The following is a 24,643-nucleotide window of genomic DNA, read 5'->3' as shown; positions in this document are numbered from 1 at the left end:
CTAGGGATGCTCATTTTTCGTTTCAAAAATTTTTCGTTCGAAAATATTTTGATGAATTTGAATAAAATTAAGTTCGATACCCGACCAATTTCTTCGAAGTAACCGGCTTTGAAATATTGACGAGATTCTACATTCCACCAGGCAATCAATGATTGCATAACGGGTGAAGTATATTGCACGGTGTGTCTTAGTTTCAAAACAATCTTCTCATGGGGCCATTTTGTCCTACCTTGGACTTGGGACAATTAGTTCCGGGACCATTTGTTCCGGGACCATTTGTTCCGCGACCATAAGTTCCGGGACCATAAGTTCCGGGACTATTAGTTCCGGGATCATTTGTTCCTACACCCAGTCAAATGTTGTTACAAAAACTCTAAATATGATCAAAATAAAATACTTACGGTATCTTGTTTGTGCTAACTGTGTCGCCGTGTACCACCGTATTAGTTAAAGATATGATCAGTTACTCTATTGCAGCTTTAAATGTTTTTTTTTTCTAAACTATTCAAAAGGTTCATGTAGCACTACCGAAAAACGCCTAACTTTGCACAAGCATGGCAATCGTATAAAACCCTAACTTGGGCCTAATACGGTTTTTCTCCAATGCGTTAGTTAGTGGCAAAGTACATTTATTTCGCGTTTATGTGGCTTTTTTCTGGCTCTCCACAGACTTGCCAAAGCATTAGACTTGTGCCGAATTTGCCACGTATGAACCGAAGAACCAGCGGTGAAGCTTTACGCTAGCACTTGTTTGGCAATTTTGGCTCAAAGTGGCACATGAAAACGAATTACCAGACGTGAGGCCTAACGCTGGCACATGTTTGGTGATTCAGGCCCAAAGGTGCCAGGTTACGGCCAGACTACCTAGTGTGACGCCTAACTTTGGCACTTGTTTTGGCGAATTAGGGTGAATATACCAAGACTCTGGGAAAAGAAGGTCACGTTTGGCACTACCTGGGCTTCATCGAGCCTTTATGCCCCTAAATTCTTTGACAAAAACCAAATTTTGGCCCAAAGAGCTGTGCTACCTGAGTGTGACTTAATTGTTTGACTATGGTAAATAGTTTCTACATAATGTTTGCACAAAAATGCAAGAAATAAAAAAAGCTTTGAAATTTCTTAATACTCAGTGACTCTCTTGCGTTGACCAGAAAGCCCTCTAGGTCACTGAGCCTACTCTGTGCGAGAATAAATAAAATAAGTATAGTACTGTATGTAGTTTTGTCCTGTCAGGAAGCTATTTTTAATTGAGAAACATATCTTATTTTTATGCTGCGCCGCTTGACATACCATTGCTGCTCTCTAAGGGACTGATGAATATTAATAGGTGTTAATATGACCTTGTTGTATAAACATTATAAAACGGAAGCCTACCTGTTTGGCATACCTTACAATCTTGTTTCGTAGGAAAGTTATTTCTATTGCCAGTACAGCGATACCAGAGAAACTTATGACAATTGGAGTCGGTGCTGTTGAAGTACCACCTATAAACTCCTTTTTTTGGCCTTCCTTTCTTTTTGTCTTCACATTTTCCCCAGTCCAAATTCGTCCGACAGTCTTGGTGGGTTACAATTTCCTCTGCAAATAGAAGTGCGTGTGAATATTCTTGTAGATTGTTTGCTTATATTCACTTAAAGGCCGACGCACAGCCTCGGGTTTCTGCAGGGAAGATAGCCCTCTTAGTGCTCCTCTCTCCTAAGCTGCGAGGGGAGCCAAGTTGGGGAAGGTAAAAAGTGGAGGGGATATAGGAAAGGACGGGGTGGCCAAAACTAAAAGGCCTCTGGGTAATCATGAAATAACATATCTGGTAAAAATTAAACAATATTCAGAGTTTTAAGGTATTCATTGTTGTGACTGTTTTGTTAAAATAATTTGTCAGAACAAAGAGAATATATATAGGTGAGGCAGGGTAGTTTGAGAACAATAGACCGGGAAAATGTGAAAAGTCAAAGATACGTACTTTCGGGGTTGCTATACTAGGAAGTTTATTGTTTATATTACGACAGTTTCGCCGAGAAGCTCGGCTTCGTCAGGAGATGGCATACATGTGAGGACATATCACACTCCGCAGAGCTGTAAGCGGCCAATTGGGCGAGAAGGACGTGACGTCAGGAAAAATGAAAGTAAAAAGATATATGCAAGAAAGCAAACATATGGAAGCAGAATCAAACGCCAAGCGCAGGGAGAAAAAAAAAATCACTTGAGCGCGCTGTTACGGTTGGGCGGCGGGTTTCAAATCTAAAGAGGCGTCCATGAGATCTCCGGCACTGCGTGGGTACAATAGGTCAGAAACGGACGGCGTTCCTCGGCCGTCCGTTTAACCCAGAAAGTTGGCCATGTTTCGGCACTCCTCCAGTCCCGCGTCAAGAAGCTTCTGTCAAAATCGCCTAGCACGATGCGATCTTTCTTGCACGTCCAATCAACCTTTCACCGAGAAAATCCTTTCTTGTTGCTGTGGTGTGCTGAAGTGTTGTGCGCGAGCGCGGTGTGCGCGAAGATATATCTGCAAACGCCCCTTTGCGAACCCAGAACTTCATCGCCTTTACGCCGAAGCCTCATCGAGCAGGGCCATGCTTGTGTCACTGCATGTTATGCGTTGGGTTGGTAAGGCTAGTGGCACGTCGCGCTAAGCCTATCACGGTGTTCTGTCTCGCTCTGCACTCAACGGCGTTACACGATTCATGATCGCGGTAGCAAACGTCGACTTCGCTCTTGGAGAACGGTGCCACATTGCGATCGTGCGATGTTGGAGTTTCTTGGCACTGTGGGATCGTGCGTCCTCGCTGTCGTTTGCTCGTCGTCTCCTTTGCGTGGATGCGCTTATGAGGCGGACGAACGCGGACGTGTCGTCCAATCCCTCTGCGGATGAGTCAGTGAAATGAATCGGCCATAATGGGGCAGACTAACTATTTCCGACGGCTTCAGTTAAGTTTTTGGAAATAACTAGACATTCCTTTAAGAAATTAAGCTTCTCGTTTAAGAGCGCTCAAAGTTGGTTATTTCTACAAGAACACCGATGAGGATATTTCGGATCTGTGAATTCGGATTGGACGATAATTGAAAGATAATTGAGTTTGAGGATTGTTGTAAACTTAAGAAATGAAATGTTTTTAATATACTGGGATCAGCGTAGTCTATTCCATTTAAACATGTAAGTCTTAATATGCCTTCTCAATTTCCTGGTGCCATCTCTATTTACTTAAAAGCTCAGCGCATCAGGCAGCGTGTCTAAAAATTGCTGAAGAAATAAATATGCGAAAGTGTGTTTGAAACTGAAAATAGTTTTAAAAAGACGGATATGTAAAAAAAACAAAACAAAAAAAAACATTTGGGGTAGCTCTGAATATATTAGCCGGTATAGGAACACGCGTGGAAACATGATAATTGGTTGACTAATCACTTAAAATTGACGACTGAGCTTTTTTCTCCTAATCAGAACACTCCAATTAGGTATTAATAGGCTGTCTTCTACGTGGGCGGTATAAGTGGATACATAAAAACAACAAAGGTCTGCTCGATCTATTAAAGTTGCAATTTTAAGCTGTTAAAGTATACATTCTCTTAGCGAAAACTAATATGTTTGAAATGTGTTTCTTTCACAATATTTTTTACACTAAACGTATACTAAAGATAAACTCTTCAGTATTTTACTTACGATTAAAATTAGGTTCCTGGAAATACGCTCAAAACACGTGTGGTCAAGGTAGGCTCCAAGTGCTCCTCAAATACATTTAAACGCATAAGTGCAGTGTAAGCAGATTTAAAGTGAATTTTATGTATATTTCAGTAAATATAAATTGAATACGCTTAAATATGGTTGAAGGACATTTAAAAAAATTACCGCATCTCCACGTGGTGAATGATGTTGATTGGGGCGAAGCTCTGGTGGTGCTGATGGTACTGATTTTGTTCATAAGTAGTGTTGATGGTGCTGATTTTTTTTTATTGCTCATTTTTAAGTTTAACGCGATTATATACGCATTTGACCGCAGCGCCCTTTCCTGTATAGACGTTGAGCGGCCACATGCAACGTTTCCTCCATGACAGAAACCCCAGCTCTTGAGTTACTACCACATCTCAGAGCCCCCTACTCGTCCCGCAGTCGTGGCCAAGTGGTTAAGGCGATGGACTAGAAATCCATTGGGATCTCCCCGCACAGGTTGGAATCCTGTCGACTGCGCAAACATTTTTTTCTTTTTTTTAGGAAGACAGGTGGGGTGGGGGAATGGGCAATCGATGTGAGCACGGACGCCGGACGGACAAGGCTAGACCCTAAAGAGCTTCGCCCCTAAAATAAGATAATAAAATATTAAAGACGTTTGAAACACCCTGTAAGGCCGAATTAGAGCGCAGCTCTTGAGGAAGAGGAGGCAAGGGTACTGAGGGGAGGCTAAACCCCTGCTCCCTCCTCCTCACCCCTCATCGTCCCTGCTACTCCTCCTCCCATCCTCTCTCCTCTTTCTCCTCCTCGTCGTCCTCCTCCCTCCTCCTCCTTCACCTCCTCCCCTCATCCTTCAAGCTACCCCTCTTCTCCTCCTCCTTCACCTCCCCTCACCCTTCAAGCTCCCCCTCTTCTCCCCTCCTTCTCCTCCTCCTGCCTCCTCCTCCCCTACCTCCTCCCCTCCTCCTCCTCCTCCCCTCCCCCTGCCTCCATCTTCTCCCCTTCCTCCCTCTCCTCCTCCTCCTCCTCGTACTCCTTCCCCTCCTCCTCTATCCTCCTCCTCCCCGCGCGGTGCATCATGGGAAATGTCCCATAATGCACTGCGCGGTTACGCTGACGGTGACACCGACGTTGCTCAAGCCGGAAACGGACGCCTAAGAGCTGCGTTTCAAAAAGGGGAAATGTTTAAATATTATCAGTATAATCAAAATGTATATCACGCATATTTATAAATACAAATTAAATTGTGCTTTTAATATTAATTTCAAGGCATTTAGAGTATATATCTTATCATATTTATCTTGAATTCGGAATACTTTTTAGTTTAATAAAATGAATTTGAATGCGGACAAAAACACGAAAGAATGCGTGTATTAAAGGCATTTAAAATGTTTTTAAAGTAAAGTCTTGTTTTTGCTAAGGGTTATGAGTAGGGCTCCCTGTTTTCGGATAAATCCGAAAACTCATAAAAACACCCGCCGGTAAAATTTTGGTCGCTTCGGATTTATCCGATAAACTCCGAATGTTTGTGTCAATGCGACAACTACCCCCCCCCCCCCCCCCCCACACACACACACGCAAAACAAAAAAAAAAAAAAGAAAGTAAAATACTGTTTTTTTTTCTTACATTTTGGTTTGTACAGAGTCAATGGTTCTGAAAAATTTCCACCACAAATATCTTTCAAATCTCGGACCGTTGTCAAAACTGGCCTTACCGCTTGTCTCGTCAAGATTGACTCGGGACAAGAGGTCACGGTACATTCGGGTCACCACAAAAGCCACTCTTTTGGTTTCTAGTTTCGGCCATGCGGTTGTTATTTAGAAAGAGGAGGGGGTATGTTTTCGTAACAGTGAAAGCTATGGACCACAGACTGCATAAAGTAGGGAAGAGGGGCAGTTGCTCGCGCGCCGCGGGCTAGATTGATGGAATGCGGAGGGCAAGTTCGTCTGCTTCTTGCGCAGGGGGTAGCGGTGACGTCAGAACGCCGAGCCCTGATTGGCTGATCGCGACCCCCTATCTGAGCGTCGTCTGCTCCTTTGCAACGTCGTCTGCTCGCAACGTCGTCTGCGTCTGTCTTACCTTTCCTGCGGCTTTCGGAAGTGCAGAGGCCAGATTCACGAAACGATCTTACGCCAAAAATGTGCGTAAGACAAAACTTAAGAACAAATTCGTATTCACGATACGAAATTTTTGTAAGTTTTGCGCAGGTTACGACGAAATCCTACGACAGCTCCCAAGCTGTCTTACGCACTTACGATCAAATCAGCATGGCCGACAGCGTCGCGGTCGCGACGACCCACGGACGTTTCTACGTGCGCTTCTCCCGCGTCCCGACTTCAAGCAGCAAAAAAAAAAAAAAAAGTAAAAAGTACTTGAAACAGACCACGACGAACAAGAACGCTGGATCCACAAATACCCGGGAAAAGCTCCGACGGCCACGATTCCACCGAATGCGACCAAGCGAGCACGGCAGTTAGGCTTAGCAGGCACTCCGCGACTCGGCGACCGTCTGCCCACTTCCAGCTGGTGTGCTGAATGGAATATGCCCGCGCGAGCCTTGTGGACCCTTCCCGTATTATACTTTGATCGCTGACCTCAGTTTTAGATTAAGAGGTCAATTTCTTACTCTTGTTATCTCTTTGTTTCCCGAGGCAACGGTGACTCTCGCCGGTGAAAAAGCGGTGAATCTCCGACAGACGCAGGAAAGGTAAAGCAGCCACCGCTTTGACTAGCAGGCGTAAAGCAGACGACGTTAACTGCGCCAACCCGCCGACGCCGTTAAAGAATGGGGGGTCTCGCCGCACACGAAAGGTGAGAAAAAGTATTTGGGAGGGAACTTGCGGACACTAACACGCTCAGTCTCGGTTCTTAGCAAACAAACCTCGGCGCCCCGGGACACCTCGCAAGTGAGTCCTTTGACAACCCTCCTTGATGCGCGTCTGCTAGTTGTTAGACAAAAACAACGTACCGCTCGAGTTATTTCGTCTGCCCTCTCTGAAAGGCGAAGTCGAGCTCGCTCGTAAAGACCTGCACTTCCGAAAGTCGCAGGAAAGGTCAGACAGACGCAGACGACGTTGCGAGCAGACGACGTTGCAAAGGAGCAGACGACGCTCAGATAGGGGGTCGCGATCAGCCAATCAGGGCTCGGCGTTCTGACGTCACCGCTACTTCATTTCTCATGCGCAGAAGACGAAAATGAGCCCACTTGCGCGGCGTCACTGATCTCTATGACAATTGCTGGATCGCGTTTGCCCGCTCCGCGAATGCGGTCACTGGCGGCCATCTTTAGGTAGAGTTATATTGCCGCGCGCGCAGCTGGACAAGCAGGCAGCCCGCGCGTGGCCTAACGGTTATCGCGCTGGCCTAACGGTTATCGCGCTTGCCTCCCACGCAGAAGGCCAGGGTTCGATTCCTGGCCGCGACTACACATTTTTGTTGACAGTGTAATTTGATGTTCTAGTGAATTCGAGAACCGTCTTGCTGATTCGAGGTTAGAATGTTCTACACACCGAACCTTTCTACGCCGAACGATCCAGAAACCCACGAGGGTACATAAGGGATTCCGCCAGGCGAGCGAATTGAGTTTCGCCCCAGCGCTCGACTGTGCTGTCTCGCCGACTTCGACGCCCGCGACGCTCTGCTTTCTTCTGTTTCCTTCTTTATTTTTGGCACAAGTTCGCCACATTAAACGTTTATTTCTTTCTGTTTATTTATTGTTTATTGGTCACCACCCGTGACATTTTGGTGGAGGTGCGGGGTACCGAATGCCCGTGCAGCGTTCCCCTCCCAGGACCCGCAGTGCAAGCCCGACTCCAAGCTCGCTGAGAAGACCACTCAGCGCGGAACCTGAAACTCGGACCAGCCGCCGCACCAAGGGAGGGGATCCGGAGTACGGTTTGCTCCTGGACAAACCCAAGCCGAAGAAGACGACGATGGACAACCAGTCGCAGGCCCCCGCCGCTCCTGCCGTCGTCTACCTACCCGTCGCTCCTCGGACACCGGCTCCGTTCCACGGCGAACTCCACGAAGACGTTGAAGATTGGATCGACCAATTCGAACGCGTCGCCCGCCACAATAGCTGGACCAACGAGCAACGGCTGCAAAACGTGTATTTCTCGCTCGAGGGGACTGCCAGAAGCTGGTACGAAAATCACGAGTCTTCATTGACATCCTGGGACATTTTCAAGAGCCAGCTGAAGGCGACATTTGTCAACCAGCACCGCCGAGAGAGAGCCGAAGACTTACTGCGTACCAGGACTCAAGGCACCAACGAGAGCATCACCGGCTTCGTGGAGGATGTTCTCCGCCTAAGCGCCCGCGCCGATCCTCAGGCTACCGAGGAGAAGAAGCTGCACCACCTGATGAGGGGTGTGAAAAGCGAGATTTTCGGCGGTCTCATCCGGAATCCCCCAACAACAGTCGACGAGTTCATCACGGAGGCGACAAATATGGAACGGGCCTTGCTAGCCCGCGCCAGACACTACCAACGACACCCTGGCGTAACTACTCTAGCGACATCTGGATCCGACCTGGGCACCACCCTCCCCGACATCCGTGACCTCATCCGTGAAGCCGTCCGGGAGGAGTTGAAGAAGTTGCTACCTGCTGCCACAAGCCTGGATACGCCCTCAGTCGCCGAGATTGTCCGGGAAGAACTTCAGCAGGCGCTGCAGCCAGAAGTTCTCGCCAGCGCCGCTCCTGAACCACCGAAGCTGAGCTACGCTGCAGCTACCCGACGACCACCCCCTGCTCACCCGTATGCGGCGCCACCTCGACGTGAACCTCCAGCGCCGCAGTATTCCCGACGCCATGAAGATCGGGCGTACGTCCGCCCAGAACAAGCTGCGCCACGAAAGACCGACGTGTGGAGGACGGCCGATCAACGCCCGTTGTGTTACCACTGCGGTGAAGCCGGCCACATTTACCGTCGATGCCCCTACCGACAACTGGGGCTGCGCGGGTTCCACCCGAACGACCCGCGCCCAAGGTACGACGAACGTCCTCGTGACATCAAGGAGTATCTCCGACGTTCGCCATCTTCAACGCCGCTCCGTCGTGAGTCCCGCTCACCGTCGCCCAGACGTTCAGCGTCTCCAGCGCCACGACCCCGCCGAGAGAGCCTGTCGCCCTTGCGTCGCCGGGAAAACTAAGTGCGGCAACGCCTGGAGGTGGCGTTGCCGAAGACGACCGTAGTAAAGAGCCTCCAAGAACGACGGAGCGCTCCCACACTCTTAGAAAAAAGGGTCAGTATAGTCCTCCCTAAAGGGAGGAACGCTCTTGACACATATGTTCCTTCAGAAAGGGAGAAACTTTCGTCCCTCAAGCAGGGGAGGAAAAGTTCCTCCGTCGACTGCATCTCATTATGGCGGCCACGAATCGAGCAAATCGAGCTCGGTAAGGCTTAACGAGAACACTAAGTCTATTGCACGAAGCGAGAGGAGCAGGAAATAAAAACGTAACACGAGCTTTCCGCGAACTGTATTTATTTCCGAAGTTTCTTTACCCCTGCAGGTAAAGAAACTTACGTTTCGAAAGCATGCAGTCACTCAGTCTTCTCATCGTCAGCACTGCGATGTTCAACGGAGACAACCGGCACTCAGTTCGCGCACTTTATGTCCTACCTTTGCTATTCCTCAAGCCGCAATTCCTTCGTCAACCGTTGCGTCAACCGCACATCACGGAGGAGTGAAAATCATTCGCCCGCAAAACCATAAGCCGCTCTCAAAAAAAAGCAAATCCGAAGCAACCTCTTGGCTTACCTCAGCACGGTAACACGAAATTATGGCGTAGCCGCGTAGCGTAAAAGGATGTTAAATCGCTTGCCACCAGATGGCAGGGTCAAGCAGAGTAATCGCACGTAGCTAGGCTAGGTGGCGCTAGGTACCGCCCAATTCATGTTTTACAAAAAAATATTTTTATTTCCTTACGCCACAATTGCGTTTCCTTTTCTTCGGAATCTCTAACACATGTAGACACGTTGCGCACACTACAAACCCTACAAACATCAGGTCAACATATATTGAACGCATACACAGGCATCACACATACAAACATCAATACAACAGCACACCACCCCGATCACTACTACCGAGCCCTGCGTTTCCGTCTTTTATAGTGGTCGTTTTGAACGTACGGAATTTTTCGGTGACTCCCTAAGCAAAAAAAAATATTCCGAACATGTTCATTTTTTTCCAGCAATGTCATACATCTGAGGCTATTTTTAATGGCTCAGGGGATGAATCTCTTATTAAAAAGAAGACGCTCGATGATGCCATAATTATTTGAAAGCCAATAAATCGAGCCGCTCCAATGTGGTTCCAAGCCATGAGTTTGTTTTCCCTCATGGCCCTTCGTAGCCAGTATTTATATTGTAGTGTTCGTTTTTCTATTTGTGCTGTTCGCGCAAAGCTGCAATTGCCGTCTTGAATTAATCTCTTTAGAGCAGATATCCACTCAGCTGGAAGTGATGCTTCACGGGCACAGAAATCGCTTTTCGATCAACTTGAATGCAGTCAAAGCCGCGACTTGCGACAACTGTTAAGTGTACGGAGCTGCGCCGTTGCGAGCTCGAAAACTTCTAACGCTCATCCCAGCGCGCCACTTAGAGGGCAGTTTCTACAGGAACCGTAATATATTTAAACAGTAAAATAAAGGATGGCGTTTTTTTTGTTTTTTTTTCGATTTTGCCTGTCTTTTTTTTAATGCTAAACTTCCATTATAAATATACGTACTTTCCGTCACACTTTCGTAGTGTTGTCATTGTCTTTTCCCCAGAGCGCAATCGCTCTCGGGGACCGACAGTCACATTGGCCACTGTACGATACTATGGTACGATAGGAGCTTACCGTTCAGACCAGCGTTCCAACATGACTATCCACACGTCGATCGACTGCACCTAATCCCTCAAGTGGTTTTAAACTCTTTAATGTAAAGCGGAATGTCATCCTGCGACACCCCGGCCCCTCCGATAACGGCCCGACCAGCGGCATCAATGCCCGACAGTTTACGTCATCTCATCTTGTTGTTACACCACTGATACGCGAACACACGGTCACATCGGCGATAATTCCAGTCTTCTGTTCACAACCCACAACACTGCCATCACGATGTCGCTGACACGAAGAAATACAGAACCACGTTGACGATGTTGCTGACACGCAGAAGAATCACGTTGAACGCCGGTTGGCACTCGGCACGGGACAACGGAACCGAACTCAGCACGGAAGGCACCCAGGCAGCCGGCAGGAAAACCTGCCTTCCTTGGTCGCAGTTCCCGCGATTTCCATAACGTCGAAAACGTCGACACAGTTCCTCGTGGTTTCGCTGCTGTAGTTCCGCGTGCGTCCCGCAAATTGAAGACGGCCGTCTTACCCAGTGTACGTAGCGCTGCTGGCACTGCTCCGGAACTTCGCTGTTTCTAGCGGCTTCGTTAGCTCGTTTGATAAAATTAGTGGTAAAAACGTCAATGCAACCGAAATGTTCTGCACGTTTGCACTAGAAGACGGAATTACAGGCGGCCTTCGCTGCCGCTGAAGCTCAATCAACTCAACATTAATTTATTAAACAACGTGCGCGATGTGCTCGAAAAACGAAACCGAAAGAAGATGGGTCGGGAGGGCGAAAGCTTTCTCCGGTCTGCCTGGAGGAGGAAAACGTCTCGGAGAATAATAAGGACTTTAATTTTCCTTTCGTCGGTCTGGGTTTGTTTATATGTGTTTTGGTAAACAAAAATTAAAAAAAAAAAAAAAATTACAAAAAAAAAAAAAAAACGACTTTTCTGGGAATCGAACCGTTGACCACTTGGTCAGTAGCGCGATGTTCTACCCCTGCGCCAACTGAACGAGGAGGAACTCGCCCGCCTCCTTTCATCTGAACTGCCGTTCCTCCCTTCTCTGGGCAACTTGTCCGCAACAAGGACGAACAGTCGCTTTTGCTACCTTTCTCCTCCCTTTTTTCTTAGAGTGCACTCTCTCGACGCTACGGATCATAATAACGTCCCTGCATCGGTGTCCAACAACCTAAACGTTATAATCGACGGCCACGACGTATCGGCACTTGTGGACACCGGAGCAGACTACTCAGTTTTGAGTGGGAGGCTCTCTCGTCGCCTGCGAAAAGTGACAACGCCGTGGGAAGGCCCTCAAATACGAACCGCCGGTGGGCACCTCATCACACCAGTCGGGCGATGCACTGCTCGCGTCGAGATCCACGGTGAAACGTGCCCTGTCAAGTTCGTCGTTCTGCAAGACTGTTCGAGGGACGTTATCCTCGGAATGGACTTCCTCTGCGAGTATGGCGCCGTCATCGACCTCGGAACAAACCGGCTGACGCTATGAAAACCTGCTCAACCAGCGGAGGAACCCCAAGCGACGTCACCCACGGTCCGAGTCCTCGCAAACCACGTAAACCTACCACCGCGGTCGAGTGTTTTCGTACTTGTCGGGATCGATGAAGCTTCCTGTGGCGAAGTTCTTCTCGAGGGAAGCCTCCAATTGCTCCTGGGAAGAGGCATAGGTGTCGCAAGGGGAGTAGCTGAACTTCAGGATGGGCGGACTGTGGCCCTCGTGACGAACTTCCGAAACGAAACGCAACACCTCACGAAAGGTGCAGCCGTGGGCCACGTCGAGAAACTCCGAAACCCCGCCGAAATCACCGCGATTACTGACGAATCCTCGCCGCCCCAGCAAGACCGTACGTCGCCAGCGCAGCTCGACATTGACCCTAAGCTTCCGGACCCTAAACGGCGTCAGCTGGTTAACCTCCTCGCCGAATACCGCGTCTGCTTTGCGACGTCGTCGAAGGTGCGCCAGACCGCGGTTGCCAAGCACCGCATCGTTACCGAAGACGACGCGCGCCCTGTGCATCGATCGCCGTACAGAGTCTCCGCTAAGGAAAGGGAGGTGATCCATCAGCAAGTTCAAGAGATGCTGAATGACGACATAATCCAACCTTCAAGCAGTCCATGGGCCTCTCCAGTCGTGCTGGTTAAGAAGAAGGACGGAACTCTTCGGTTCTGCGTGGACTACCGGCAGCTCAACACGGTTACGAAGACGTCTACCCACTCCCCGCATCGACGACACTCTAGACCGGCTGCGCCACTCTCGATACTTTTCATCGATGGACCTGAAGAGCGGCTACTGGCAAATCGAGGTCGACGAACGGGACCGAGAGAAGACAGCCTTCGTCACGCCTGACGGACTGTGCGAGTTCAAGGTGATGCCCTTCGGACTATGCACGGCGCCAGCAACTTTCCAGCGTGTCATGGACACCGTACTGGCAGGGCTGAAGTGGCAGAGTTGTCTCGTCTACCTTGACGACGTCGTAGTATTTTCAGCTGACTTCGACGAGCACTTGAGACGACTCCGAGCTGTTCTTCAAGCCATTCAGACCGCTGGACTCACCCTTAAGCCGTCAAAGTGTCGGTTCGCCTATGACGAACTGAAGTTTCTAGGTCACGTGGTTAGCAACAAAGGCGTGCGCCCAGACCCTGAGAAGACTCGCGCCGTCGCGTCATTTCCAGTGCCGACAGACAAAAAGGCCGTGCGAAGATTCCTCGGACTTTGCGCCTACTATCGTCGCTTCGTTCGGGATTTCGCACGGATTTCCGCACCCCTCACAAACCTCACGAAGGACGCCGAGAGGTTCGAATGGGCCGAGGAACAGCAGCAGGCATTCGACGAGCTGAAGCGACGACTCCAGACGCCTCCGGTTCTTGGACATTTCGATCAGGATGCGGACACCGAGATTCACACTGACGCAAGTAACGCAGGACTTGGCGCGGTACTAGTTCAAGTACAAGAAGGCGCCGAACGAGTCATCGCCTACGCAAGTCGGACACTGTCCAAGGCAGAGAGAAATTACTCCACGACTGAGAAAGAATGCCTTGCGGTCGTCTGGGCAATCACGAAGTTTCGTCCGTACTTGTACGGAAGCCCGTTCCGCGTAGTCACGGACCACCACTCGCTCTGCTGGCTTGCGAACCTCAAGGACCCGTCAGGACGCCTCGCTCGATGGAGCCTCCGGCTACAAGAGTTCAACATGACTGTGGTTTACAAGTCAGGACACAAGCACAGCGACGCTGACTGCCTGTCCAGGGCCCCTGTCGAAACACCTTCCGGCAGCAGCGACGACGATGATGACGAGTGCTTTCTAGGGGCAGTGAACACCGATGACATGGCACGACGTCAACGAGACGATCCGGAGCTGCGAGCCTTAATCGAGCACCTGGAAGGGCGCGGCGGTACCGTACCCCGTGTTTTCTCACGAGCCGTGCCGACCTTCACCATTCGGCAAGGTGTACTCTACAAAGAGAACTTCGGGAACAACAACTCGCCGTGGCTGCTGGTAATACCGACCGACCTTCGAGGGGAGATCTTTCAAGCATGTCACGACGACCCGACGTCCGGACACCTTGGATACAGCCGGACACTGGCCCGTATTCGTGAAAAATATTACTGGCCCAAGCTCCCCAAGACCGTCCACCTGTACACACGATCATGCCACGAGTGCCAGCGACGCAAGAAACCTCCGACGAGGCCGGCCGGACTCCTGCAACCTATTTCTCCTCCAACTGCACCCTTCCAGCAGATCGGAATGGATCTACTTGGTCCTTTTCCGCCTTCGACGTCGGGGAACCGCTGGATCATCGTCGCCACAGATTATCTCACGCGGTACGCCGAAACAAAAGCTCTTCCTTCGGGGACTGCTGTGGAAGTTGCCAAGTTTTTCATTGAGTCCATCGTCCTCCGGCACGGCGCTCCAGAAGTTCTGATTACAGATCGCGGATCATCGTTCATGGCACAACTGACCCAAGAAATCCTCCGACTCAGTCACACCAGCCATCGTCGTACAACTGCCTACCACCCGCAGACCAACGGGCTGACGGAGCGACTCAACAAGACAATCGCCGATATGATCTCTATGTACGTCGACGTAGAGCACAAGACGTGGGACGAGGTGCTGCCCTACGTCACGTTCGCCTACAATACGGCGGTTCAGCAGACCACTGGATTCACCCCTTTCCAGCTGGTACATGGTCGGAAGGTAACGACCATGCTGGACGCAATGCTGCCCCATGAGCCATCTGACAATGAGAGTGACGACGCCCAGGCGGTTGCTCAACGCGCCGAAGAAGTCCGCCAGCTCGCCCGACTCATGATTCAAGACCAGCAACGCGTCGACGCGGGCCGCTACAACCTTCGTCGCAGGGACGTTCACTTCCAGCCCGGAGACAGGGTGTGGGTGTGGACGCCTATCCGTCGCCGCGGCCTCAGTGAGAAACTGCTGAAACGGTACTTTGGACCATACAAGGTACTTCGTCGCCTCGGCGAGCTGAACTACGAGGTGATGCCCGACGGAACAAGAACATCATCACGCCGCCCACCACGACCTGCAGTCGTCCACGTCGTGCGCCTGAAGCCGTACTACGCTCGATAGGACTGTGGATCTTATGTGTTTCAAGTGACTCTTTAGTTTGCCGTTCTTTTTATGTGCTTTGTTTTGTTTTGGGTTGCATCGGGACGATGCACTTGACACTAACACGCTCAGTCTCGGTTCTTAGCAAACAAACCTCGGCGCCCCGGGACACCTCGCAAGTGAGTCCTTTGACAACCCTCCTTGATGCGCGTCTGCTAGTTGTTAGACAAAAACAACGTACCGCTCGAGTTATTTCGTCTGCCCTCTCTGAAAGGCGAAGTCGAGCTCGCTCGTAAAGACCTGCACTTCCGAAAGTCGCAGGAAAGGTCAGACAGACGCAGACGACGTTGCGAGCAGACGACGTTGCAAAGGAGCAGACGACGCTCAGATAGGGGGTCGCGATCAGCCAATCAGGGCTCGGCGTTCTGACGTCACCGCTACTTCATTTCTCATGCGCAGAAGACGAAAATGAGCCCACTTGCGCGGCGTCACTGATCTCTATGACAATTGCTGGATCGCGTTTGCCCGCTCCGCGAATGCGGTCACTGGCGGCCATCTTTAGGTAGAGTTATATCACCTCTAGCCAATGTAAGCTGCTGCAGCCGCTATCATCCATCCATGGCAGATAGCGTTTTGGCAGGTGGGTTGGCAGGCTGCGGTCAAAATAGCGTGGGTGATTGTCACGTTCAACCGAGACGGACACCGAAATCAGAGGACCCGGACGAACAGGTTACGAAATTTCACCGTATGTACATGTATTTACATAAATAAACAAAAGCGAAAGGCATCAGAAACCGTACGGTACAGTATTCTCTTAGTCCCCTAGACCCAAGTCTCCACCGCTAGCACTCACAACCTTGAAGTGTCCCGGCTCTGGTGCGCTCTCAGGTCTCTTTCCTTGGGGAAGAACATCATCTTGCCGCTCTGACGGAGGACGCCTCGTTGGTTGATCTCGGTAGATTCCCGGGAGCGGGCCTCGGGTGGGCTTCCTCCGGAGCGTAGCCGAAGTCGCCCCGTTGGTTAACGGTGGACTCCCGGGAGCGGGCCACGGGTGGACTTCCTCCGGGGCGTAGCCGAAGTCGCCGTGCTGTTCACCGGACCAGTGCTCTCTCGTTCCTCTTGATGCTCGTTCCAAACCTCTTCTTTTTTCTCCTTTTTCCCACACCACGCATCGGTCTCCTTCTCGTCTTCTTCTCTTTCCTCCTCCGGTTCACGATCGTGACAGTGATATTGCGTGCTTGATTAAAATTATTTGACAAAACATGTTTTTGAAACCCGGCGTGAACAGTAGTCCGGTTTTTGAGGACCTGGTAAAAGTTTCACGAAATCGCAGCACCGGGAGAAAAGCAGCACAGCACGTATCGAAAGTCGCATCGAAAAAAGCATCGAAAGCAGACGACGGTACGGAGTCTGCTTTTGATGCGAGCTGCGCTGCTTTCCCCCGGTGCTGCGCTTTCGTAGAACTTTTGCCGGGTCCTCAAAGATGAGGCTACCGTTCACGCCGGGTTTCAAGAATCTGCTTCGTCGAACAACTTCAATCAAGCACGAAATGTCACCCACGGTACAGTGTACTAGATCTACGGCTATTTTATGGCAGCCTGCCGCCATTGCGCTGTCCGCCATATTACTATGATGGCTAGAGATGATATAACTCTACCTAAAGATGGCCGCCAGTGACCGCATTCCGGTCCATAGGAGGAGCTGGTCAAACGCGATCCAGCAAATAGACATAGAGATCAGTGCGCGGCGTATAGGATGGGATGACTACGAGCTTCCTAACGACTACCTTTGGGAGTTTATTGATTTTAAGGTATCGACGTTTATCGAAGCAACACCTGTGTGCGACTTTTCACGTGGGACAAATTAGTATTGCCAATTGCAATGGCACTAACGCCAAATTCCACTGAAGACATTTTAATTGATACAAGTGCGTTTTATTTTTAATCTAGCATACGTTCATACCCGGTTATTATTTATTCATTTTTAAAAGGAAACACTGCGAAATTCAACTCCGAATCTCGGAGAATGGGGAATGAAACAATTATAAACTCCCATAAACTCCGAATCTCGGAGAATTGGGAATGAAACAAATATAAACTCCCATAAACTCGGAATCTTCGGCAAAAAATAAACTCAGAAAAACACCCTCCGAATTTGATGAAAAATAAACTCCGAAAACACGGAGCCCTAGTTATGAGTAAGGTTTCGTGTTTTCGGCGTTTGTTTTCCATCAAATTATATAATGTGTTTTCGGGGTTTACTTTTCCCACGTATTCGGTGCTTTTCGGTGTTAATATTTGGTACCCGACAAAAAATCGGGTATTATCGGGTTTTATGTTGATAATTGTGTACGGACATGGCATTCCCCAGCTTTCAAGAAATATAAACGTGGGTCGAATACTGGGTAGACGTCCCTGTACCGCTAATAAAATAAAATAATATAAATTAAAATAATGTGTGTGGTTCCCAAGAAAACAGCAGCCTCGAGGGCGGGTCATGGGGGTGCTACATGGATTCCGGGTGAACCGGAATTAAAGCTGTACTTTAATTTGTTTTTCCCGTGAAGCTCGAGATTTTCTCCTTGAAGGACAGCTCCAATTTTGGGTTTATCGGTTTTCCCCGATTTTGATAAAACCGAATTGGGGGTTCATTTTCGGGGTCTATCGGTAATTATTTACCGAAAGCGCCAAACCCTAGTTATGAGCCGGCATACCAGCTGCAAGATAACCCCAGGTAACTCAAAAAACGTATAACGTGTGGGCGTTTTTCTTTTTTTTTTTTAGTTCTTTCGGCAGGTTTTTAACTCTTGATTGCGGTATGGCGGACTTTAGAAAGTTTAACTTTGAAAATAAATAGCGCGGTGCGTCGCGTCTTCTAAAATTTAATATGTGCTGTGGTCCTTTTTTGTTCTCGTGCACCCCCTAATATCTAATAAAAATCTGCCGGCCAAGTAAAACATTGAAAAATTAATGGATATCCTTTTAGTTGAAACGTTTCGTAACTGCCGCGTCAATTTGTGTTCTAACGTTCGTCGCGGTAGATGACGTTATCTTAAGCAAAATCGTTTCGGTTGAAATTACCCTTTGAGGTTATTTATTGCCTAAGTTCAAATGTCTAACATGAAGGAGATACCAGTTAGTTAAAATCTATTATTACTATTCAATCACGCGTTCTACACTAAGCAATGGAAAATGAGTCAATAAAAATTTAAGACACGAGTTGTTTTGTTGATATTTTATCCAAGAATACGTTAACACGTTTGCAGTATTTTCTATTGCACTTTCCAAGGCTCGATTTTTTTGTTTCTCGTTCGACGTGTATAGGTTGGAGACTCGATATAAATATTTGTCTCCCAAACTTACCTTTTTCGCAGTTATTTTGACATTCTTTGAAATTTGAAAATGCATTCTTTGTCCCTCCACAGAAACTTGGTGTAGACGTTTCACATCTTCCTACTAAACCATTGAAATGCCAATTCTTCGAGCGACGGGGACATGATGTCTTCGTTGTATAACACTTGGTTGTCCACACTGGAATATGTATTCGATGAGTTTTGGTGTCGTACATTTTGTCATAATCGTTACAGAGTGTACAATATCTTAATATCCTGCAATACTGACTCTTCATCAGCATCATTTATTTTCCTTGGGGGAATTCCTTGAGTATTTTCCTATCAAACAAAAAGTACAGTAAACACAGATATAAAATAGTAAGCTAGTTAGCTAAGTTAGAGAGAAAAAGGGTAATGAATTCAACAAATTTATTAGTATCATTTATAGAAACAATGCTGTGAGGTTGTGAGTTCCAATCGGCGATAGCCACTTGTTTTTGTGCGGAAGTCTGGTGAGAAACATACAATGAAAGAATTGAACGTAATTTACATGGGCGATCTAAAAAAAGAAAATACGGCGAGGAGGTGATAGTGATGTTTCTCTGAGGGGGGTATTGTGATAGAGAATTCGATGAAGGAGAGAGAGGCGTGACACTCGGCGGCGAAGGGAAAGTGAATGAAGGTTAGCTGATTGGCGCGATCTCGAAATGGTGGTATATATTGAGTAGTTATTACAAATGAGACGACGGGCTCTGTTTTAAACAGGTCTAGACGATTTGTGAGGTATGACTGCCATAGAGACCATAAAGATTAGGCATATTCTAACTTGGATATTATAAGAGTAGTATACGCTAGTTATTTTACGGAGGGTGTAGCAAGTTTGAGGTTACAGCGCAGAACACCCAGGTATTTATAGGATGAGGAGGCTGTTACTTGAGTGTTAGGAATGTAATACGAATATGAAGGGGGGGGGGGGGGGGAGGGGGCACATATGAACCGCAGAAAAATGACGGATCTACATTTATAAAAGTTCAGCGCAATTTGTCATTTTTCACACCACTGAATTTCAGACGCAAGGTCTTTCTGAAGATTTAGATGATCACGGCATGAAAGAATCGGTCCGCATATGACACAATCGTTGGCGAACAGGCGACGATATTGCCATGACACAATCATACGATTGTTTCATGTAGATTAGGAACAGAGGGGGGTCGAGTACGGTTCCCTGAGGGACGCCTGATGTTACAGTATAGGTGGGGGATTTGACGTTGTAAACGGAGGGTTCATTGAGAATTTAGAAATCCACTTGACAACAAAGGAGTGAATATTAATATCTTTAAGCTTCGTTAAAAGACGTTGATGAGGAACTTGGTCAAATGTTTTGGAGAAGACAATGAAAATGGCGTCAGTATGAACATTCGACTCGAAGCTTGAATAAATGTCAGTAAGGAAGGCAGTTAGTATGGGTTTCACACGAGTAAGATTAACGAAATTCGTGCTGACGTTAAAAAAAAAAAAGGATATGAGAGTTCAGAAAGTTGATTTTATTTGAGTAAAGTATCTGCTCTAAGAGTTTAGACGAAACACTAGTGAGAGAAATCGGACAGTAATTAATTATAAGTTGGCGATAACCAGTTTTGTGAACAGGGATTAGGTTAGCAATTTTCCAGTCACACGTGACTACAGAAAGCCTGAGGGACTGTGAGCATGCGTCACGAGAAAGACAGAGGAAATGTGTTTAGTATTTATTAATACCTTCGAGTTAATTTGTTCCCCTCCGGAGCTCGAGGATGTCTTTAGGTTATCTATTGCTTTCAATAGGCCTGCATGGTCAATTATGATTGGATTCGATGAGGGTGCGATAATGGGTATGAGTCGGGAACGTTTAATAGTCCTCGTTAGTGAAGATTGGTGTTAAGAAATTGTTGATGAACAGCGCTACCTTCATCTGAAAGTGGAATGCCGTCGTCATTTATGAACTGCAAAGGTAATGACAGAGCTGGGCTGACCACTTTACTGAACGTTTTGGGTTTGTTTGTTAACATTTTGGGGAGGTCATGAGTATGACAGTTTTTTGAGCATCGAGCAGTAATGGTTGTTTTGTTTCTCATGATCTGCATTCCACAAGATTTAATCGTCGACCGACTTCGCTCGTTTATCAAGTCGTTTTTTTTAGCACGATTATGGACTGTTGTATTATACATAGCTGGCAGTTATCAGATATGATATGGGTCAGTGGAATGAAATGCTCATTTAGGTGGGTTAGCTTATTTTTATAGAGCTTACACTTTTCGTCGACTGTTCTTTCCTCAAAAAGAATTCAAATTTGTTAACTTTTGTTACTTTTTCTAGTATTTGTAACGTTCAAATACATCGACCACTTCGATAATCAGTTTCTGCGCACCGCTATTTTGGACCACTGCAGGCTGTGAAACGCGTTCTAAACGTGCGCGGTATTCTTGGTTTTAATTGCAGACGCAGCCGATTCTACCAGCTCATAGGACTACCAATCAGACAAAGTCAAAACGGCACCATCATAGTGTTCGTCGTGTTTCTGTACGTGTTCTATCATCGCTGAACCAATCATAAACAGAAAAGGCTTAGTGGCTTGTGCTCTTAACGCTGCTTTATTGGTTTCATTGGAGCGTAGCTTTGGCGCGCTCCAATGAAAGAATTCCCATCCAACTCTTGGAAGAAACGAGTTGGATGGGAATTCTCGCGTATTTCTATCATGCGAGTTTGCATATCAATATCATCTGGCCCGAACGTACCAATAGATGTGGTATGACGTCACGGGTGTGACGTCATACCGAGAGGTTTCAATCAAAACCTCCTAGATAAAAGTTCTGAATGAGATGTCGTCATCAGCGAAGTCCAACGCTAGGCACAGGTTGGACTCGACGATTGTGTCAGTGTTCTGCTCAGACTGGGCTCGAAGCTGAGCGTTGACGCAGCACTCGTTTCCAATCTGTGTCCAGCGTTATCCTTCGCCGGTGACGCCAAAATGTCAGCACTACGGCCTCGTCTTTTACGCGGTGTTGTTTCAACTGCCTTGCGCGTGACGCTTGTGAGGGAACGTGCGCAGCGCATTTGACTGCTCCTGCGAGACTTAGGGAAGCCGTGGAAATCTTAAAATTTCCTATGAATACCGTCACGATTTCCTCCTCCTACCGAATTTACCGGGAAGCGGGGGCTTCGGCGCTGTTTTGAATGTGCTGTTGTAGCTACTTGGCGCAGTAATCGGAAATATTATTTGGATATTCGTGAATCGGGAGCCAAATGAAGACGATTAAAGCGTTTCTTTTTTCTCAAATACGAAACCGCTTCATTTTTTCTTTAGCCTGAGACGAAGTATAGCTTACTTGTGTAGTATCAGATGTCGCGCGTTTGCCCTCAGCTCAATGACTCGGCATCTTTTGTCTGAGTCACAAGTGGTGGAAAGTGGTGGAGCTCGGCATTATGGTGACAATGAAGTTTTACTAAATTCTGACTTCCGAACTAACCGACTAAATTCCGAAATGTCCAATCGGGTCAAAATGTCCAAAGAGTCAAAATGTCCAACGAGACGAAATGTCCAAGCAGGTCAAAATGTCCAACGAGACGAAATGTCCAACGGGTCAGAATGTCCAATATCGAACATTTCGTCTCGGTAGACATTTCGTCTCGTCGGACATTTTGACCTGCTTGGACATTTCGTCTCGTTGGACATTTTGACTCTTTGGACATTTTGACCCGATTGGACATTTCGTCTCGTTGGACATTTTGACTCTTCTCAGCACTACATAATGCTGAGACGGACGTCTTTAGAATTCCTAATACTTACACGCACCCCGGGTTTTCGCTAAAGCGGTAGTAGTGTGATGACTTGAAGAAATCTGACAAACTTTTTTTGGAAAAAAAAAAATTTCTAATCGCAAAAAAAGAAAAGAAAAAAACTTATATATGTTGCGGACGCTGAAAGTCCGCTAAAATGGAACCCTAGCGGTTAGAAGAAAATGTCTAATTTTAGATTTGTGCTCTGGTTAAAAGGTGGGGGGGGGGGGGGGGGGGTGATTTTTTTTTTTTAATTAAGAATTGGGGCCCGTTTCCGGTGACGGACGCTATTCATCTTCATGTACTCGCGGGCTCTGCTGTCCACCATTTCAGCATTGAAAATTTCTAAGCATTGCCTGATATGAATCAGACTAGGCTATGTTCCGAAAAATTGGGTTAATTGCTCCAGCCGCTGGAGTTATATACTGGCGGGGTTGGTGCTGACCGCGATATCCAGCTTATTTTTGCGATGCTTAAAACAGGGTTTCCTTCCTTAACCTAAAAATTAGGAGACACCTAAGGCAATATAATTAAACGTGATAAATAACGGCAGCAAATTCAATAATAGATTTTGTAATTAGGATAAGGTGATTGAAGCAAAGATAAAATAGCGCTAACTAAAACTTTAGATTAGGTAGTTGGTTCATGACTAAAATTAATGAAAAACGCAAAAGGACACGAACGAAAAAAAAAAAGAAAGGTTGTGTTCTATGTCTTCTTTTTCGTTTGTATCTTTTTGCCTCTACAATGTTATCTTATATTGAGCCAATGTTAAAGGGACCATGAAATGACCTTTTTACTTTTTCCAGATAACTTTTACATTAAACCGTCAATGTTCACTGAATGCCGAACAGGCATCCGTTTTCGTCTCGGTTTATTAACTTCTACACAAAAAATTATTGAAATATCGACTTTTTCATTCTCTCCAACTGACCGCAAAACAAGCCGTGACGTAAACCGTTTCCGGAACCGGAAGTTCTCTCGGCAATAGGAGAATGGGAGTGTTAGCGGCAACGAGTTGGGGTGCGCCGGTAGGTTTTACTGCGCTGATGTCACCGACGTATTTCCTGAATCGGCGCCTCTCATCGCCGCATCGCAGCTGAGCGAAATTCAATGAGATATGTGGCGCTACAGCGACAGCATGGGACTAGTCCCATACGCCGGCATGCCTGTTGGGAAGTGCAGCGAGTCTTCCGGTGAAGACTCCAGAAGTCAACCACCCTGTCATTGTTGGCAGAAGGGCCGGCCAGTGTCAGTCGTTTGCAAAGCGACGTAGATGGCGTTTTTCGCGGCCTCGGAGATGCAGGAGCGAGCCGACGTTAAAAAAGATACGTTTGAACTACGAGTGTCAGCAAGAGCCACGTAAATACCTGTTTACACTCGGAGCGGACGCGCGCGCTCGATGGAAGTGCTGTATTCGCGCTGTTTGTAAGCGCTTCGGGACCGTTCTTTTACGATTGCAACTCGATACTGACGCGACACTCGGCAAAGAAAGGTTGGACCAGGGTTGTAACTGTTATAGCTCGACAGTGACGTGCAGTCTGTCAGAATAAAAATGGCATACCAATAACAAAGTGTACATACCGTGTTACGAAGGTAATCCATACGGCGTTTATTTCAGCTCTATATCACACAAAACAAGAAGATAGAATCGACGAGAGTTCGTCAACACTGCCTCGGAAAACAAGGGGAAGAGATTAACCTCACCTCTTAATCTAGAATTGAGGTCAGTGATCAAACTATAATACGGGAAGGGTCCACAAGGGTCGCGCGGGCATATTCCATTTAGCACGCCAGCCGGTCGTAGGCAGACGGTCTTGCGACGAAGCAACGCAGCGCCGAGTCGGAATGCCTGCTAGGCCTATATTCTGACCAGCTCGCTTCGTCGGAGTCGGTGGATCCAGCGTTCTTGTTCGTCGTGGTCTGTTTTAAGTACTGTTTTCTTGCTGCTTGAAGTCGGCACGCGCGGGAAGAACACGTAGAAAAATAAACGTTCAGTCAGTCAGAGTTTTGAGAGGAAGGTAACCAAAGGAAATAACCGTTCTGAAGTCGGCGCTGCCCTACTGCGCAAACGCAGTAGTAGCTTCGTTTACCACACGATAGATGGCGCTTGGCTCTCAGCATTATCAAATTTGGCAATTTTTGCCACACATCTCTAATTATGCTACAAAATGTGGATCTGAATATTATTTAACAAAACTTTTAGGAAACATTCGCCGGCTATTTATTGTTTACGATCGCGGAGCTGGTGAGGTAGGCTCTTACCCAATAAGCGACCTGGATTTGGCTGACGTGCTCCATTTCTGCGGATGCATCGTAGTGAACAGGCGAAGGAAGGAAGGCGCAAAAGAGTCCAGTTTTCTTTTAAAAGTTCTATAGCAAATAATTTTTTTTGGCTCCCTATTTTTGTGTTTTTGTGTTT

At 47.6% G+C, this 24,643-nt stretch overlaps 1 protein-coding gene across 1 annotated transcript in view; it reads right to left on the bottom strand.

Annotated features, from left to right (window-relative positions):
• The window catches only part of LOC115328046 (BPTI/Kunitz domain-containing protein 5-like), a 55,660-nt gene that overhangs the window by 9,095 nt on the left and 21,922 nt on the right, over positions 1-24,643 (bottom strand). Inside the window, exons 3-4 of the mRNA XM_029989128.2 lie at positions 18,440-18,607; positions 1,375-1,578 (exon numbers count right to left, since the gene is read on the bottom strand). Coding sequence (XP_029844988.2) covers positions 1,375-1,578; positions 18,440-18,607 — 372 coding nt within the window. The remainder of the gene's footprint in view (positions 1-1,374; positions 1,579-18,439; positions 18,608-24,643) is intronic.

This window comes from Ixodes scapularis, unplaced genomic scaffold (assembly GCF_016920785.2).
Source record: "Ixodes scapularis isolate PalLabHiFi unplaced genomic scaffold, ASM1692078v2 PGA_scaffold9__187_contigs__length_104089568, whole genome shotgun sequence".
NCBI lineage: Eukaryota > Metazoa > Arthropoda > Arachnida > Ixodida > Ixodidae > Ixodes > Ixodes scapularis.
Note: the sequence above shows the minus strand (reverse complement) of the source record. Positions and strands in the feature narration are given on the sequence as shown.